The sequence below is a fragment of the Acromyrmex echinatior genome, chromosome 1 (assembly GCF_024713525.1).
Source record: "Acromyrmex echinatior isolate Ae372 chromosome 1, ASM2471352v2, whole genome shotgun sequence".
Lineage (NCBI taxonomy): Eukaryota > Metazoa > Arthropoda > Insecta > Hymenoptera > Formicidae > Acromyrmex > Acromyrmex echinatior.
This window is the reverse complement of record NC_141852.1, coordinates 13,161,869-13,179,767: the sequence shown is the minus strand read 5'-3', so window position 1 is coordinate 13,179,767 and position 17,899 is coordinate 13,161,869. Positions and strand designations below refer to the sequence as shown.

General features: G+C 30.9%; 2 protein-coding genes across 4 annotated transcripts in view; one reads left to right on the top strand and one right to left on the bottom strand.

The window, feature by feature from the left end:
- Positions 1-11,619, bottom strand: part of Mitf (transcription factor Mitf) — a 113,290-nt gene extending 101,671 nt beyond the window's left edge. The window contains exon 1 of the mRNA XM_011057541.2: positions 10,773-11,619. Coding sequence (XP_011055843.1) covers positions 10,773-10,960 — 188 coding nt within the window. The 5' untranslated portion in view covers positions 10,961-11,619. The remainder of the gene's footprint in view (positions 1-10,772) is intronic.
- The window catches only part of CtsL4 (Cathepsin L4), a 62,283-nt gene that overhangs the window by 36,950 nt on the left and 7,434 nt on the right, over positions 1-17,899 (top strand). Inside the window, exons 1-5 of one of the 3 annotated variants that reach the window (XM_011057547.2) lie at positions 11,736-12,956; positions 13,084-13,168; positions 13,705-13,881; positions 14,338-14,697; positions 16,863-17,023. In XM_011057547.2, coding sequence (XP_011055849.1) covers positions 12,934-12,956; positions 13,084-13,168; positions 13,705-13,881; positions 14,338-14,697; positions 16,863-17,023 — 806 coding nt within the window. In that variant the 5' untranslated portion in view covers positions 11,736-12,933. Of the gene's footprint in view, positions 1-11,735; positions 13,169-13,704; positions 13,882-14,337; positions 14,698-16,862; positions 17,024-17,899 lie in introns of those variants that run through there. The other 2 variants (XM_011057546.2, XR_015547095.1) reach the window with 2 other exon arrangements.

Here is a 17,899-nt window from a genome sequence, read left to right as displayed (position 1 = left end):
TATAAAAGCTAAAGGTAGTACACACAAATATCTTGACAAATATTGGGTCATCTAAAAAGTATCCGCGGTTTTTGATGGTCAACACCATCTAGTGACAAAAAACCGCGGATACTTTTTAGATGACTCAATATATTTTGCAGTCATGCAAAATTGAATGGAATATATCCTTAAATATAAATTCAATGTTTAAAGCTTTGTAGAATGGTATAATGAAATTCTGCATTTCAAATATAAATAATAAAATAATTAATATATAATTTTTTAATCCAGTTTTTTACTGCTCTAGAGTTTATCTTATTTTAATTTCAAATACGAATTAAAAATTATAGAGAGAAAGATAATAATCATGGGACATTGTGTGCACTTTAGGCACAGCTGAATGCATCACGAAGTACATAGTATCGCGCGTTCTGTATTTTACAATATATTGAATTTAGAATATATATTCTTTGTCGGACGGAAAAATTGTAATAGTAATATAATTTCTATGTTCATATTAGCATTCGCAAATGTGAACTAGGGAAATCACCGACATATTTGCTGCGCGCTTATTCTTTTTCCTTTTACGACAGCGGATGAAAAAATATGTCATCTTCCTCTCTCAATGCGATAACAAATATCGTATGTGCTCGCACGAGTCGAGTTCAAATTTATTATTACCACGTGCCGTGCTTAACTAACTTCAACGATGCTCTATTTAGATCATAAGTCCTGCTGTAAATATACACTGCATCGTGGTGAAGACAGATTTAAGCTCCGATTAGCATCAACAACATTAATCTTCACTATCGATTTGTAAAATTTTTATATTTATTTGTTTATAAATTTAAATTAAATATTATTTTTAATATTAAAAAAATAAAAAACATAAAATAGTGCTATATAAAAATAAGTAGTTGATATTAATAGAATAGAAAAATATTCCCGATTTGCGATTGAAAGAAAATAAAGACTATAAGTATAACAGTCCAGTATGCAATCAAAAACTCCCATAATTTAATTTTCTTTCTATTTATTCAATTTAGATTTATTTTTATTTAAAAATTTATTTATATTTACCATATTTATATTTAATCATAATAAAACAGGCGTAATCCATATCGACTCTAATTGAAAGAAAATAAAGAATATATAACAGCAATGAAAAATCATCATAATTTAATTCTGTTTCTATTGATTCAATTTAAATTTTTATTTAAAAAATTGATTTATATTTAAACATAAAAACGTGATCCGTGTTACGCCTTATTTTATTATGTTTAACTTATATTCTATCCAACACCAAGTCATGTCTAAACTAACTCTACGAAACTCTCGACGATGTCGTGTGCATACACAGGTGCACGATACGTCTTGCATCACATACAGCGACATGGCTCATCCGTTGAAGATGCGTTATGTAACGTACGACAAAGAACAGCTGCCGCGGCGAGCGTTTGGAAATAACTTGAAAAGTGAAAAAGAAACAAGACATCGTCATCATCGCACAAAAAAAGCGCGATTCGTCGTCGTCGTCGTGACTGAGGAATCCGGTATCGCGTTTTCGCGATCGCCTCGGCAGTGACGACGGCGCTGTACGGCGCGGCGCAGCGACAGCGACGACGGGCGCACTTATCGGAATTTCCAGTCATTGCACCGGCTAATGCGAGTATCGAGCCGGTTTGCGCCGGATTCGTGGCAGTCTCTTCTATCCATATGCCATATGCGAGAGAAAAAGAGATACAAAGAAGGAAGAAGTCATTGCGGTATCGCCGGCATTGTCTCAAGAAACTCACTCTTGTCTTTTGTCAGTCCGGAGTTATGCCTCTTGTGCGGAAAGACATGAAATCTGTTGTTTGTGACTGAACTAAATACACTTGTTATACATAAAACAAAACAGATATTTGATTAGATCGATATTTATAGTCTATTCTTGTTACAAGATCATCTTAATCCTCCAGCATCATATTTGTGGCTTTTAAGATACAGTTTAAGACACAATTTCGACATTACATTTTCTCAAAATTCTTATTCAGATTTTAATATGTAAAAAATAAATAAAATAAAGTCCTCAGTTTTTATTACAGTAAAAGCTTATTGTTAAAGGTTTCACAAGGGTAGAAGAATTTTTTCAGATTTTTGTGTAGTCCGAAATAAAAAATGTATGTCGTTTCTCTCAACGACTTAGAATGTAAACTATAATGGAAAATTTCGAGGTGATGCTGGAGGATTTTAAATAATGTCTTAATGCTAATACGGTTTTGTAATTGGCTCATGGCATCTTAAGACTGTACTTAAGACGATCTCAAATATAAGAACCAAATATTGACTATAAATTACTTATTTTAGCCAGACAAGATAGAAAGTTTTAATGCAGAATAGCGACAAAGAATTTAAATTTATTCTAAAACTTAGAGAGTAAGAGTAAGTTTACAACCTTGCTTTAAGAGGCCGTAAACCGTAAGCTTTAAGTTGTAAGTGACGATATCGACCACAAAATTTAAGCTTTTAGGTAAAAATTAGGTTTTGCTCAATTCGCTTAAGTCTAATGGTTACAGCCTAAAGATTGCGCAAAAACATTCTAAAACAGAAATTATTATCATTTAATCTCTTTCGACTTATGATTTAAGACTCTTTAAAACAAGGTTATGATCCGAGATTAAGACTTAGACTTATTCTATAATGTTGTCCACTAAATATATTGCACATTTGTGCCGATCGCAAAAACCCACAGTCTCACCTCACTATAATTTACTTGATTCCTAATCAATTGATAACATCTCAATTGAAAAAATTACTGAAAATATAACTGACAGAAAGAGAGCTAAGATAAAATATATTTATTCAAATTTACTATTTGCAATTATTATTATTACTATTATTATTATTATTATTATCATTCCCAAGCGGACTATTTAGATATAGAAAACATTTAATCGAAACGTTTTTATGGTGTATTAAATACATTTTATATATATATATATATATATTTAAATCGTCGAAATGTCTTATATATGAAACGTATTTTATAATAGTAAAAAACCCATTAAGTTTATGTTATAAGAGTCTTATAAAACGTTTTTATAACATTTATTAAATAATTTCAAAAACATATCAAAGTTTAAACATTTATTTTTCAGTTCATATATTTATTATACGATTTTTAACGTTTATTAAACGTATTTTGAACATAACTGTGTTGCCTTGAATTATTATTCAATTTCATTACCATCAACATCATTACTGTTATTGTAATAAATATATAATGAAACAGATAATATTTGTATATATTTGTATATATTTAACCTCAAGAGTTCATAACGGGAGGAAAAAAACTGTACGACATAAATGTGTCTCTAAAACAAAACAGCTGGTACACCGAAATCATTATCGCGTTCCCTGATGACGCATGACATTCGCAGGCATAATACTCATCGCATCCAATCGTCTGTAACGTGGAATTAGTCCGCAAACATAGTTAATACAATCAAATCGTGCGAGATTGACAAAGCAGCGTCAATAATACTGCATCATGAATAAATGGAAAGAAAAAAATCAAATTATAAAATTTGATTAATGAGAAGATTACAGTATAATAGGTTTTCCATGCAAAAGAGTTAAAGACTGAAAAAGTTTAGAATTCTAATAATTTTCTTCATGCAGAAGAGAGTTAAAAACTAAAAAAGTTTAAAATGAGCCATACACACAAAGGAGGGTACAACTTTTCTTTGCAACCGTCCGGGGATCACTTTATTTCTACATTTTCTTAATGTATTTTTTTACAAACCGAAAGTTATCATAATAATAATGCTACTCTCAAGAAGAAATTGATATATTGGAATAAAGAATAAAATCCTTATTCGCATTGTTGCAAAATTGCTATCAATTATGCTTCAATCATTTAAAATTGGATCAACTCTGAAACAGTGTTTAAATAATTGAAGCATAATTGACAGCAATTTCGTAACAATGTAAACAAGAATTTTATTTTTTATTCTACTATATTCTTGATAGCATCATTATTATGATAACTTCGGTTCCATGAAGAAAAATACGTGAGAAAATGTAGAAATAAAATGATCCTCGGACAATCGCGAAAAAATGAAAGTTATACTCTCCTTTATATATCACAGATATTTTAGAGACGAGGAACCTGCAAGAAATTTATAGATGAACATCCTTGATAAATGGAAAAAAAATTGAATAAGTTTTTAGATATTTCTATTGAGCACTTTACCGATAAAAGATATCGCAATTAATTATATATCTATATACTTAATTATATATCACATATAGTTTACGGAAACGTTCGTAAAATGTTACACTGAAAAAAATATTTGGTCAAAAAAAACAGACAAAAAATTAAAAAATTCTGATTAAATCAATTAGAAATCTGGTTATCTCAATTAAAATTTTCTGGTCCAGTTGATTTAATTAAGATCCTAATCAATAAATTTCAATCAAGGAAATCATGTTATTAACAACACTTTTGCAGAAACAGCTAAGATTTACGAAAATATCACCACTATTTATATTATTTATTATTAATATTATTACTGTTATTACATTGAGAAAAATTTCTGATTGGAAATAAACGATTCAGTAAATTTTAATCGTATCAATCAGAATTCTAGTTGAGATAACTAGATGTCCAATCATGATGGTCAGAATTTTGATTTATATGATCTAGTTTCATTTTCAACTAGAAATTTCTCTCTTGTCAGTATAACGTCATATCTTATTATTTCAGATAAAAGTTTCTATCGATATCAAGAGAAAATGAAGATAAAAAATTAATTGTATATTTATGATAGAACACAGAAAAAAAGAGAAATTGTATTTAAAGCAGTCTGACGATATCAATTGGACCCAGGTCTTAATTATACACAGTCGAATATTCTCAAAAATGCTCGCGTTTCCACTCAGTTCCGATACACGAGTTAATTTGTCTCGAAAAATATGCACAGAAAACTATATCGGAATCACCAATGTGTACACCCATGAGGTTCCGGTTTTTAGTTTCAAAACTATCATCGGGAAAGATTCCGGACATTGTAATTTCTGTATCAGCGACTAAACTCGTACTAATTGAATCTTTCGCAAAGTGTTATGTACACTTCCGTCTCGAGAAACTTTACGAAAAATATTTTATATGAAAGCAAAACTTAATTCTTTCAGAATATATTTTTTTGAGATATAAAGTATCTGACACTTTGAATAATAAAAAAAGTTAAACTCATTGGTCGAAATAAAATTAAGATAAATATAAGTCTAATTTTTCACATTCAAAATTAATTACTTTTTGTAATGTTTAAATTGTTATTAATACTGTTTGCAAAAATTAAATGTATGTAGTTTTGCTAAAAAATTTTAGGTTATTAAAAAAAATTAGAAATCTGCTAAATGGAGATCGCGAGATAAATAAAGCAAATAGAATAAAATCTAACACGTTAGATCCAGAGAGATCATGCGAGTGTATGTATGTTTTGAAGTTTTCTTTGAATTACACATATTAGATACTTATAATCAATCGCGCTAGAAGATATCATTTCTCGACATAAAATAATCATATTTAATCTCACAAATTGTCGCAGCTTCTCTTCAATTAAATAAAAATACTAAACAACAAAAATTTTTTTTTCCTACTCCTGTTTATCCAAAATCATCTAATATCTACAATACGTATTTATATTACAACTCGATATCTTGTTTTGCACGATTGTATTGCTTTGAGTAACAAAGCATTCATTATGTCATTGTCCTCCGGCGTAATGATATATTCGCCATGAAGATTTATTGTTAATGTAGGTATATAAGAATCAATTAGTAAAGCTAATCTGATAATATATGTATATGTAACTTTCTTTTCAATTACCCAACTATAAAAATAATAATAACTTACAAATAATAAAATATTCTCTTTTTTATTAAGTGTTCTCCCAGAAATTTGGAGATATTTCGAAATTTTTGATTTTTCCGTTCTTCTTCTGGCTACGCATCAAACGAAACATATCAAAAATGCGCACATATCTATCTCCCAAACTATTTCCACGTCGGAGTTCCGTGAGTAAACGGAGATTATTCTTCAAACGTACTTATGAAATAGTACTTCCCTTCTACTTTTGCTGATTGATCTCTATCGAGGACATCGTTGATCTCTCGAAATCCCCTACCTTCCGCAATCTAGACATGGACGCAATAAAACCGAAGGTCGAGCCTATCTAGATACTTCGCGAGATGACGTCCGAAGATAATGATCCGTAAAACGACTTATTAATGCCTCTTCTTTTTATTAATGCCTCCCTGTATCTCTTCTCTTTTTCTCTCTCTCTTCTTTTTTCTATTTTTTTTAACTCCCATTTGTCTAACATTATCTAATATTTGCAATATGTATTTGTATTGCAACTCGATCCTTTTTTTCGCACGATTATATTTTCCGAGTAACAAAGCATTCATTATGTGTTGTTCTCGCGATGCTTAATGACATTCGCTATGATGATTTATTGTTAACGACAATTAAATACACATTCCATTATTTTGCGAAAGATTATTGATGTAAGATTAAACCTCTTCCAGTATATCAGCCGGAAATTATTATTATACGTTTACAGTGATGCATGTCATGTACTGATGTACTCATAATGTTATCTGAAGATGATCAATATGCCGTTCGTGTCACGTAAACTGTATCGTGTCGTAGATCATTGCGAGAGATCAACATCATGAACGAAATAGTAAACAATAAATTGTCAATTACTAAAATCGATAATGCAAGATTAACATTTATTTGATTTTTTATTATATAAATATGCAAAATAATATTCTCATCTTACAACAAAATTTGTAAAGGCTAATTTTAGCAACATTCCTTCAATCAGTGATGCACATCCTTTTTAAGTCATTTTTAAAAAGCCATTTTTAGAAAGATAAAATTTTACGAACCGCATAATATTTCGTTTGCATAAAATAAGTATAATTTTGTATTTTCGGCTATGAACCGACAGATTGCGCACTGCAGATTTATGCCTATATCTCTCAAAATTAACTTTTGTCTCGGTTTAATTTACTCTTTATCCTCGTCTAAGAACTATATAAAAAAAGATAAAAAGTAAGTTAAATCAAAATTAAAGTTAACTTACATTGGTAGGAAAAGGGCTTAGACGATCATTCAGTGCAGCGTCTACCCTATACACAATTTAAATTTTAGCTTAAGCTCATGTTGCTTTCTCCATAGGAATCAATTAACGCCTAGCGGATGAAGCTGATTAGGCGCGAGAACTTTCGGATGCAATTTGAACACCCCGAGCAAACTCTCAGAGACTGTGAAAGTTGATATTCGTGGTAACTTCATCGTAAAGCCCAGCAGATCGCTGGTACTCGAGAATCTAATATCGGTATACAAGATGCACAGATCGTTAATCAAAGCGGAGACGAGTGCGTGTTTTCCTTGAAGATCACGATTACCAATTACGAACGTTTATCACTGCTATTGCTCGCGAATCTGTTTGAATGAACGAGATGCCTTTATATGCGCCGTCTCGTTGATAGATTCATGACTAACGACCTTTAAACGCCATTTAAAAGCCCGATCATAAGAAACGCAGTCCGCGCCGTTCAAAGTGTAACAGTAGAGTCAGAAAAATTACTTGGAAAGGTTTTTTTATTTTTTTGATCTATTTTTTTCAATCTGTTCACTTTTATTTTCATGTCACCGAAAGATATATATATATATATATATATATATATGGCATAGCTACTGCATTTTTTGTAGTTATTACCCCGACACGTTTCGATTCTTGTCAAAAACGAACACGTGCAAGGTTTGATTGGATTTGATTCGATTTTGCACTCAAAATTGGAATAGGAATTTCTTTTATTTTTTACTGTACGCAGTATGTAGACACATATGTGGGTCTCGCTTCAAGCGATAGACTGTTATCTATCGAATATCGAACGTTAAAAAAATCTTTTTTCAAAAAGTGTATCTGCCTAACTCTTACGTTTTACATATATCACCTACAAAAATTCGTTATTAATTATTTTTTTCAAAGCTTATGTAAATTAAAAATATCAAGAACTGCGAATGACAAGTTGCTAATTTTTGTAATAAACGTAAACGGTACACGCATTTTACTCCCTATGTAGAATATACGAATTGATAAATTTAACTAACTAAATTACTTTAATTAACTAAATTTAATTTGATGCGCTGATGCACATCAAATATCCATCGACTCTACTTTCGTTTTTTCAACGATTTTATTTCCGCTCTCTTACATGATCCCATATATATATATATATATATATATATATATATATATATATATACAGGATCATGTAAGAGAGCGGAAATAAAATCGTTGAAAAATATATATATATATTTAATAATTTTATTATACAGTTGACATGACTCTTCTCTTATATGATAAATGTAAATAGTTTCTCTGTCTTTCCTTTTCTTTCTTAACTAAATTTTAATCAAAATTCAATTAATAATGAAATTCTAGAACACATACATAATACTGAAAAAAATATAGACAATTTTAAAATAAATATTTAGTTGAATATTATCAACTAAATATTTATCAAATATAAAGATATATTTATTTGATACTAAAACCATTAATTTGATTTAACAATTATTTTTTTTATTGAACAAATATTTATTTACTATATAAGCAAATGTTTAGTTGGCAGAATTAAACTAAATATTGATTAAAATTGGCTATATTTTTTCAGTGTACAAATTCGTTTATAAATAGCATCGTTATCATTTGCACACGATGTAATCTTATAAATTTCTCGTTATAAAAACCACATGATTTCATGCGCGTGTTTACTGAAGATCGCGGCTTCGGCTTGTTATGACAAGTTGAACAATTACCGAAAAAAACGATTTAGCTGGATTAAATAGTAATTCTGGTGGTAAAATGAATGAATCAGAATTTTTTCTGATTACATGTACTAGAATTCTAGTTGAGATAACATAGAATTCTGATAATTACTGTGGTAAAAATAAAAATTTTAATAGATTTTACCAGAAATATTGCATCAACCAGAATTCCGGTATCTCAACTAGAATTCTAATAAGTTTAACAAAAAAATTCTGATTCGTTTTCGATCAATGATATAACTATTAAAATATCACTTCCAGCAGATAATATATATATATATAAATTTTCTTCAATTTTAATAATAGATTAATATGTACACGTTAATATCTGATCTTTGGATGAGGTCATATTTTTTGCAATAAATTGTTTGCAGTTCTTTAAACTGTTTATTAATGTCAATATCATTAAATTGACAATTTAATTTATGACATTATTATCATAGTTTCAGTTTAAAATTGCGATTCAAAATCGAAAATTAAATCAGCGCATAATTTAGAAAACTGAATATGTACATTAAATAAATTCACTAAACACTTAAATATTAATTGAGTACTAACAATAAGATATAGCTGAAACCGAATAATCCCAGATCGAGATGTAATATTATTATTGTTGTTTAAAATTTGTTTAAAGTACAATTCCAAGTTTCACATTCGTGAAGACTTAGATTTAAATTCTTTCACATTAATATCACAAACTTTAAGTATTTAGAACTTAACTGAAACACTCAAATATTATGTAATTTTATATTTTAAAACTTTTACAATTTTTTTCTTATCGCATAATGCTGCCCATGCATATTTACTATTAAAATCGAAACACATACATGCCTTAAATAAATGAAGAGTCGAAACATCTAAATTAATTGTTATATAAAGAATATGTGACGCACACGCGTACGTCTAATGCTGGCCCTTGATTGGCACTTTATTCTTTCTGATTAAATAAATTACTCTATTGAAGGTCTAAAATCTTCTTCAAATCGTAATGAAGTCTCCGTATCTCTCATACGGCTTTATAGTCGTTCGCATACTACAGCCTTGCGATATCGTATTCCAAATAAAAGCATCTCTCGCGCGTATATACTCCCACATGAGCTGTAGAACCGGAGTTATCCGACTCCTTTTGTTTGTATATCAATACACGTATATATGTATATGTGTATACGTATCCCGCCTAACTGTTGTATATATAACTGTTGAATAAAATTTACGTCCGATAATTATGATTGATATAATACAAGTAATTTATATTCCTTCTTAATTATAGCATTCCAGTAGATAACACAAAGTTTAAAATCACGATATAAGACGTACAATAACATTCTTGTAGACATGTTTACATCGTTTCAAAGAAAACTTAAAAACGTTTTATGTTCCGATTGTAAACTATATTGTCTGGAATCCCATATCACATATCTGAGAAACATCCTGAGAACATCCTTAGAACGTTCAGAGAACATAGAGACGTCCTGGACGTACTTAGGACGTTTCTTAAAGATGTGTGCCGTGTTTCTTCAACTCACATGTATAGTGTGCGTGTGCTGTGTGTGTGTGTGTGTGTGTGTGTGTGTGTGTGTGTGTGTGTGTGTGTGTGTGTGTAACATTAGCATTAATATTAATTCATCGAATCTCATTGTTAATAATATCAAGAATATTACTCTAATAGCACAATTATTGCCATAATTGCTCAAATATTAGCCCAATATTTGGCTAATATATATATCTTCACGTTTAACCAAAATATCGCCAATAAATTGCTATTAGAGTTAATGATTTTGCTACCATTACCGTCGTAACAATGTCAATGTCAAACAGAACACACCTCGTTATCTCGTTTACATGTGTTTGATCAAACGAAATTTGTTTCGAGATACCATCGGCGCCAGAATTGACGTACCTGCCGGTGTCAGGCGCGCGGCTCTTCAGCTCGTAGTACATCAGCTCCTTGGTCGAGGTCGACAGAAGGGAGAGGGCCTGCTCAAACTCGTCGTCGTAATCCGCGACGGAGACATGGTGGGCAATCGGGTCTGCGACGGCGAATGCTGCCGTCAGATCGAAGCCCATGTCAATCCCGGACTCGTCCATTGTCGCAGCGCTTCGAATGTACCGCGCGTCGATGAGCCGCTCGCGCGCCGCCGGTGAACGCGCGTATTCCGAAGTTTCGGGGCACCGCGCTTGGGGCTGCTGGGAGGACGTGAGACGCGTGATAAAACAGAGATATGATGCCAAGTGGAGAAAGAAACACAGAGAAAAGGGAGAACGTTCTGGACGAGAAACGCGTTGTAGAAAAAGTCACGACAAACGAAACGGACAGCGAACAGATTTTTCTTTTGGGAGAAAAGGATGCGGGAGGAGGATATGTATTATGGGAGATGGATCACGGCGCGCCTTTATTTTTTTTTTTTATATATATATAAATCACAAGCACCGCGAAGAAACTCCCATTTTACGCGAGTGTCAAGAGTTCTCGCGCGAGTTGTTGGCATTCGCGACGGCGGCCGCGCATGCACGCGTGCGCGGATCCGTGACGTTCCTGCTTAGCTGCGGCGCGTGTTCCATCGCCCCAATTCGCGCGCGCGATTTATCACGGCGATTTATCACGGCGCGCGGATGATGACGACGGCGACGACGAACGACAACGCGACGGTTTTCGTGAGAAGACGAACCGCGAACGCGAACACCCGGGACAGCGCAACGAGACGAGCGTGACGCGCGCGCGTATCGGTACTACGCGGACCGTCCAGCCGCCGGGAGCATCGCGGAGGTTTCGCGACAGCGGCGGCGTTTGACTTACCGACTGCCGCCATCTCGCGGACACGTGCCGACCGGCGGCATTCTTTAAAATGGTAAACCAATAAGTCGCTCTCTGCTTCGCGTTGCTTGCACTTTTCGCATTTACAATTAGTAGCTTCGCTTTTCTCTCTCTTTAATATTCGAATATATATTTATTTATCCCATTTTAAGTGCAAAATTTTTGGAGATTGTACGCAACGTGAACCAGCCTATAAAGCCAGCGAGCATGTTTTTCTGTTGAGGTGCTTGCGTTTTATTAAATTATTAAAAATCCTATGTTCTATGATGCATTTTCGTAATTTCCAGGCTCATAATCTTGTAGCTTTAACGACAACAATAATTATGGATTATAGTTTTCCACTTAATAGATACTCTCATCAAGTTCCTTTATTTCAAATATTTATATTTGTTCTCGTATATTTTTCGAGATTTATATTACAAATAAAAAGCGATATTTCATTTCAGTAATTTATTGACAAAAGTCATTATAAATTTATTTAAAATATCATTTTGGCGGGAGCTAAAAACTTATATAATTTTTCTCCTTTAAGTTATGTAAGATACTTTTTTGAAAAATCTATTGTAAAGTTTAGTAGAGGCATATAGAGGCATATAGAGGTTATTTTATGTCAGATGTTATAGTTTAATATAGGCTGTAGACATAAAATATTAATAATATTTGATATAATTTATTCTATAAATAACGTGTGTACAGGGAGTAATTTATAAAAAACTAATCAAGCCATATCTCTTACAAATTCTTTTTTTTTTACAATTTGTGAATAAAAATATCTGTAATAAGATATTTGTTTGCATGTCATATTGATATTAAAAAATCATTTTTGTTGATTATTTTCTTCGAATCAATTAGTTAATTGTTGTATGATACATTTGATCAATTAAATTATGTAATAGTGTATGTAAAGTATTATATTTTAATAACGTTGTTTTGGTAAAACAAAAAGCCTCTCAAATTAATAGAAAAACACATTCGATTATTCAAATTGTTTCATATTATGTAATATATTGTAATAATCGCAAACTATTTCCAAATAATAACTATTCTAACAATAAGAACTGTTTAGTTATCTGTACCAAAACGCGACACAAATACGAGCATTTAAAGTAGAGACGCCAACGAAAAACATGACATGGAATATAAAATAATTATTATTTGACCAAATAAACATACATCAGCATAACGTGAGCAACTGTCCGATGATGTAATTCACAGAATGCGCTGACACTGATCGTTACTACACGTTATGACCTCATGCAGTATCGTAAGGTACGTCAAGATAGTTAACCACTTGGGTCTGTTGCGCGAATTAATTAAGGACTGTAAATTATTCGCCGCGCGTCGCCATGTGCTCGCGATTATGTGCGACGCTGCTTTCAATATTAATCTTGCCTAGGGCATTCGCGATTCAGGCTTTCAATGGGGATACCTTACCGCCGAAAATCTCGGAAAAGCTCGATGATTATTGGAAAGCCTACAAGGTAACATATCCTTAAAATAAGAATATTTCGAGAGGCTGATTTTATGAATCTGTTAATTTTTTTTTTATTCTCTCTATTGATTAAATTGTTTTAAATTAAAAACTGATCTCGTAATTTTTTATTCCTATTTGTGAAAATTATGTAATTATGAATTGATTTTTAAACAACAATTTTTGAGAATATTTATACGTGATGTAACGAAAATTTTTTTTAATTATATTATTTTTTAATAGTCAGTATATCAAATATTAATATGATATAATAAAACACATTCTATTTGACACTAATTAATTATTACAATACAATAATAAAATTAATCTATAGATTCGTTAATATTCTTAACATTAATATTAATTAATATTAAGAGAGATACTGCAATTCAATCCTAATTTAAAATTAAAATCAAGACGTAATTACGTAATAATAGGAACATATGTTTTATAAATACAGTTGCGAAAGCTCTATATCCTTTGGATGAGTTTATTAGATCAATCTCGTTCAAGATATATTATGCAGAACATGCTTTATTTGAGCAGACGCAGTTTAATAAGATATACGCAAAAAATCTGGAAAACGCCAGAAGAATGGCTTGGGAGCAGAATCTCGTGGAAATTTATAAGCACAATCTATTGGCCGCCGCAGGGCATCATAGTTATACACTGCGGGATAATCATATTGCCGATCTCAGTACTCGACAATACATGCGCGAAATGGTTTGTAATTAATTGCACAGCTCATTCATCAAGTTTTGATTGTTACAAATCATTAATTTTAATTCTTTAACACCCCCTCTCTCTCTCTCTCTCTCTCTCTCTCTCTTTCGTTTACTTTTTCTATTATCTTTTCGATTCTTTTATTCATAATTTTTTATCTTTATTGTTTTTATTTTTGTATTTTTGTTTCATTGTATTATTTTTATTAGCATTTTTTCTCTTTTATTTTTTTATGTATTTGTCATTCTTTTATGATTTTTAATAAAAGGCTTGTCCTGAAATATTAATAAACTTTTTTATATATCTATCTATCCCTCTTTCTCTATATTTTCTTTGCTCTTCAAATAATTAATATTAAATCTCTATCACAAATATTATAAATATTTTATTACGAAATATGAACAATACTAAAATTGTTTTAACAATATCTCTTTCTATCAATTTCTTTCATGTCAGGTGAAACTGATACCAAGTCGAAGACGTCGACTGCCAACCGAACCGATAGTATCGGGAGCACAGAGGGATTCTCACAATATACCAACAAGTTTGGATTGGCGTAAATACGGTTTCGTCACTTCACCGGTGAATCAACGAAGCTGCGGGAGTTGTTACGCTTACTCGATCGCGGAAAGTATAGAAGGACAGATTTTTAAACAAACCGGCATGCTACTACCTGTGAGCGCACAACAGTTGGTAGATTGCAGCACGATAACTGGAAACCTCGGATGCACCGGCGGTTCCCTCAGGAACACTTTAAAATATTTGGAAAAGTCTAAAGGTCTCATGGCTAGATCCACGTATCCCTACGACGCCGAGGTACGCATTACATTTTCCAACTGTCGGACATACGACATACACGATATTCCGTCGGGGCATCCGTTTATAAAATGCAACTCTCGAATTGCTTTCACATTTGTAGAGCATTACAAAATGTTCGGCATCTTTTAAAAGTTTAAACCTTGAAGTTTAAAGAGAATTTCTGCATTCTTATTTTTAATAAAATCCTTACTAATAAGCACATAAATTTTTTTTATCGACAATGTAAGTCGTAAAAATTTATAGAATAACAGCGCTGTAAATTAATAATAACGAATTAAGAAATTTAATTTTCGGGATTTTTACTGTGACCATAATACATAATAATGCTTTATTAGCGAGTACGAGCGAAGGTGCTGACAGTGCGAATTTAATTATCGCAATAAAGAGGTAAACGTCAAGGTTTCTTCCATTATTTCGCGGATGTCCACCAATCAAAAATGTCAGAAAATTTATGGAAGATTTTGACTAGGAGAATCTGAATTATGCTAGTCACGTTAACGCGATAAACTTCTATAATATGAATGGCTCCGTGACGATGGCTCTCCAAGCTCCTCTATTAATAGTAAATATACTTTACTTTATACGAGTGAGCAGTGCAAGAGCCAAATGTGTCATAGAATTTTAAGAAAGTGTGCAGCTATTACTCTTGCTCGTAATAAGAAGTAAACGCGTTTATCTGGTTGACTTAATTTAAAACTACGATGTTATGAATACGAAGTTCAGATGATGCAACCAAGCGTGTATGACTGATATGCTCCAATTTAATAGTGTCAGCAAAGATTAATATACAAAATTCTCTCGAATTTTGATTATCAATCTTTTCCTATTAAATTCATTTCTTCGAATTATGTATAAACGATATTACATATTCTGTTGACACTTTGATATTCTTTGTGCATGTTTACTACTTTGATCAAGAATGAAACTCATTCAGTGTTGCTAAATGGACTGACGTAACACTGTCCTAGTTTTCCTCGAAAGTTATCTATATTTTTTGTCCCATCATGTTTCTTTTAACAAATCTCAATCATGTTTACATATACTCGGAAATTAGATAACTTTGTATATTTTTATAATAATCAGTTTATGTTAGCAATATCAACGGAAATAGCTACTTCAATAATAACCTTGATAATTTCCAATAGTAAGTCATGATAAAGTGAATCTTAACTAAATTTTGAAAACAAAAGTTTATTTTTTAAATGCTTAAACATTTTAAAAATAACAGTTTTGTTACGACAATTTGATGCTATGACACCAAAATAAAACTTTTTAAAAGTAGTTAGGTTACTATGATATAATATATTTTTGTTATTGATATATATGTACTATATACATATATATAAATATATTATATATAAATATATATATAAATATATTATATATAAATATATATATAAATATATTATATATATTTACACACACACACACCAAAATTATGGTTTGCTTACAATTTTCTTGTATCTTACGAAAAGTTAAATAACTGGGTAAAAAACAATAAAGAAATTTCCAAAAAATTATTTTAATAAAGAGAAAAAATAGAGTTATAAATTTACTTTTTTAGTTTTATTTCTGTGATATTTTGATGCTAAATTGCATAAAATTGAAAATTGATATTTTTCAGTATTTTTGTTTTATTTTGAAGCGTTATAACTTAATGCATAAAAATCTACGCATAAGAATAAACAAATGTTTTAAAGTAGACTTTCTAAGCTTTAAAATAACTTTTTTAGACCCTGCGTACATTGTCAAATTTGAAGATATCATTCATTAAAATTATTTGGTTCTATCGACATTATCTGAGATATACGTAATAATACACATACATGTTGGAAAATAGTCCAAATTTTGAAAAAAAATTTTTTTAAGAACATGGATATATAGGACAGGAAAATATTTTTAAATATTTATTTTGTATGTAAATAAAGTCTAAGAAAGTTTTATATTACTATAGTAACCTATTTCTTTCAAAAGAATTCCATGTAATTTATTGCCTTCCAAATTAGAATTATTCTCTCAACTCTTCGTAAAATACGAGAAAATTACAAATGTTCCCAAATTATAATTATTAATGTATATAGTAATATATAATGTAATAGTAGTATGATGTAATATTTCATAATAAGTTAAATAATTTACGTTTGTAATTCAAATTATTCTAGCAAGGGGAATGCAGATTTGAGAAGGACCAGAGTGTTGTCAATATAACTTCATGGGCAATTCTACCGGCACGGGACGAAAAAGCTCTGCAAATAGCAGTGGCTACAATCGGTCCCGTAGCCGCCTCCATAAATGCCAGCCCGAAGACATTTCAACTTTATCAGTGAGTAACATTTTTATTTGAACAAAAAACCTGCCCGCGCGAATTGCCGCTAATGAGCAAATAATGTATGCGCGAGACGCCGACTAATATGTCGCGTTCAAGAAACATGTGATAATTTTAGACATCTACTATTTATTGCGCAAACCCGCATGAATATTGTATTCACACTATAATTTTGAGCATTTATGGATCGCCTGATCGGTTTAGGAAGAATAAATTAACAGTGCAAATTATGATTTGGCATTTGGCACGAATTCGAAAAAATTCTACCGATAATCAACAAGTGGCAATGACAAACAGTTTTTTTTCGTTCAGATAGCTAATCGCTTGTAATTCAACAATAAATATGTATATATGTTACACTGAGAAAAAATTTATGATAATTTTGAGATTAAATTTTCATAAATATTTCTTTGAATAGTTTTAGCGGATGTATTTTTTTATTTATCTAACTCTCTTACTTATGATAAATAAATATTTTGATAAATAAAGAATATAGTTAAATCAAACTAATGGTTCTTGTATCTAATAAATATATGTTTACATTTAATAAATATTCCGCTAGGACTATTCAAAGAAATATTTTTCAAAATTTATTAAATTTTTTTTCTCAATGTAGTTATATATTTTAATTCAATTTCCTCGACAAATTTGTTGTTCCTGAAGAAGCCGCGCGAATGTATCACAGATTTAATCCAGATCCTCTTTCTTATTGTAATCGATTATTATTTTATTAATACAGAAATGCGTATTCATCTATTGTTGAATTATCTATCTCAAAATTAATTTCAAATATTTTATACAAAATTTAAATTGTTATACAAAAAAATTGGTATAAACCTGTTAATTGTTTGTCCAAAAAAGAAATTATTGTTT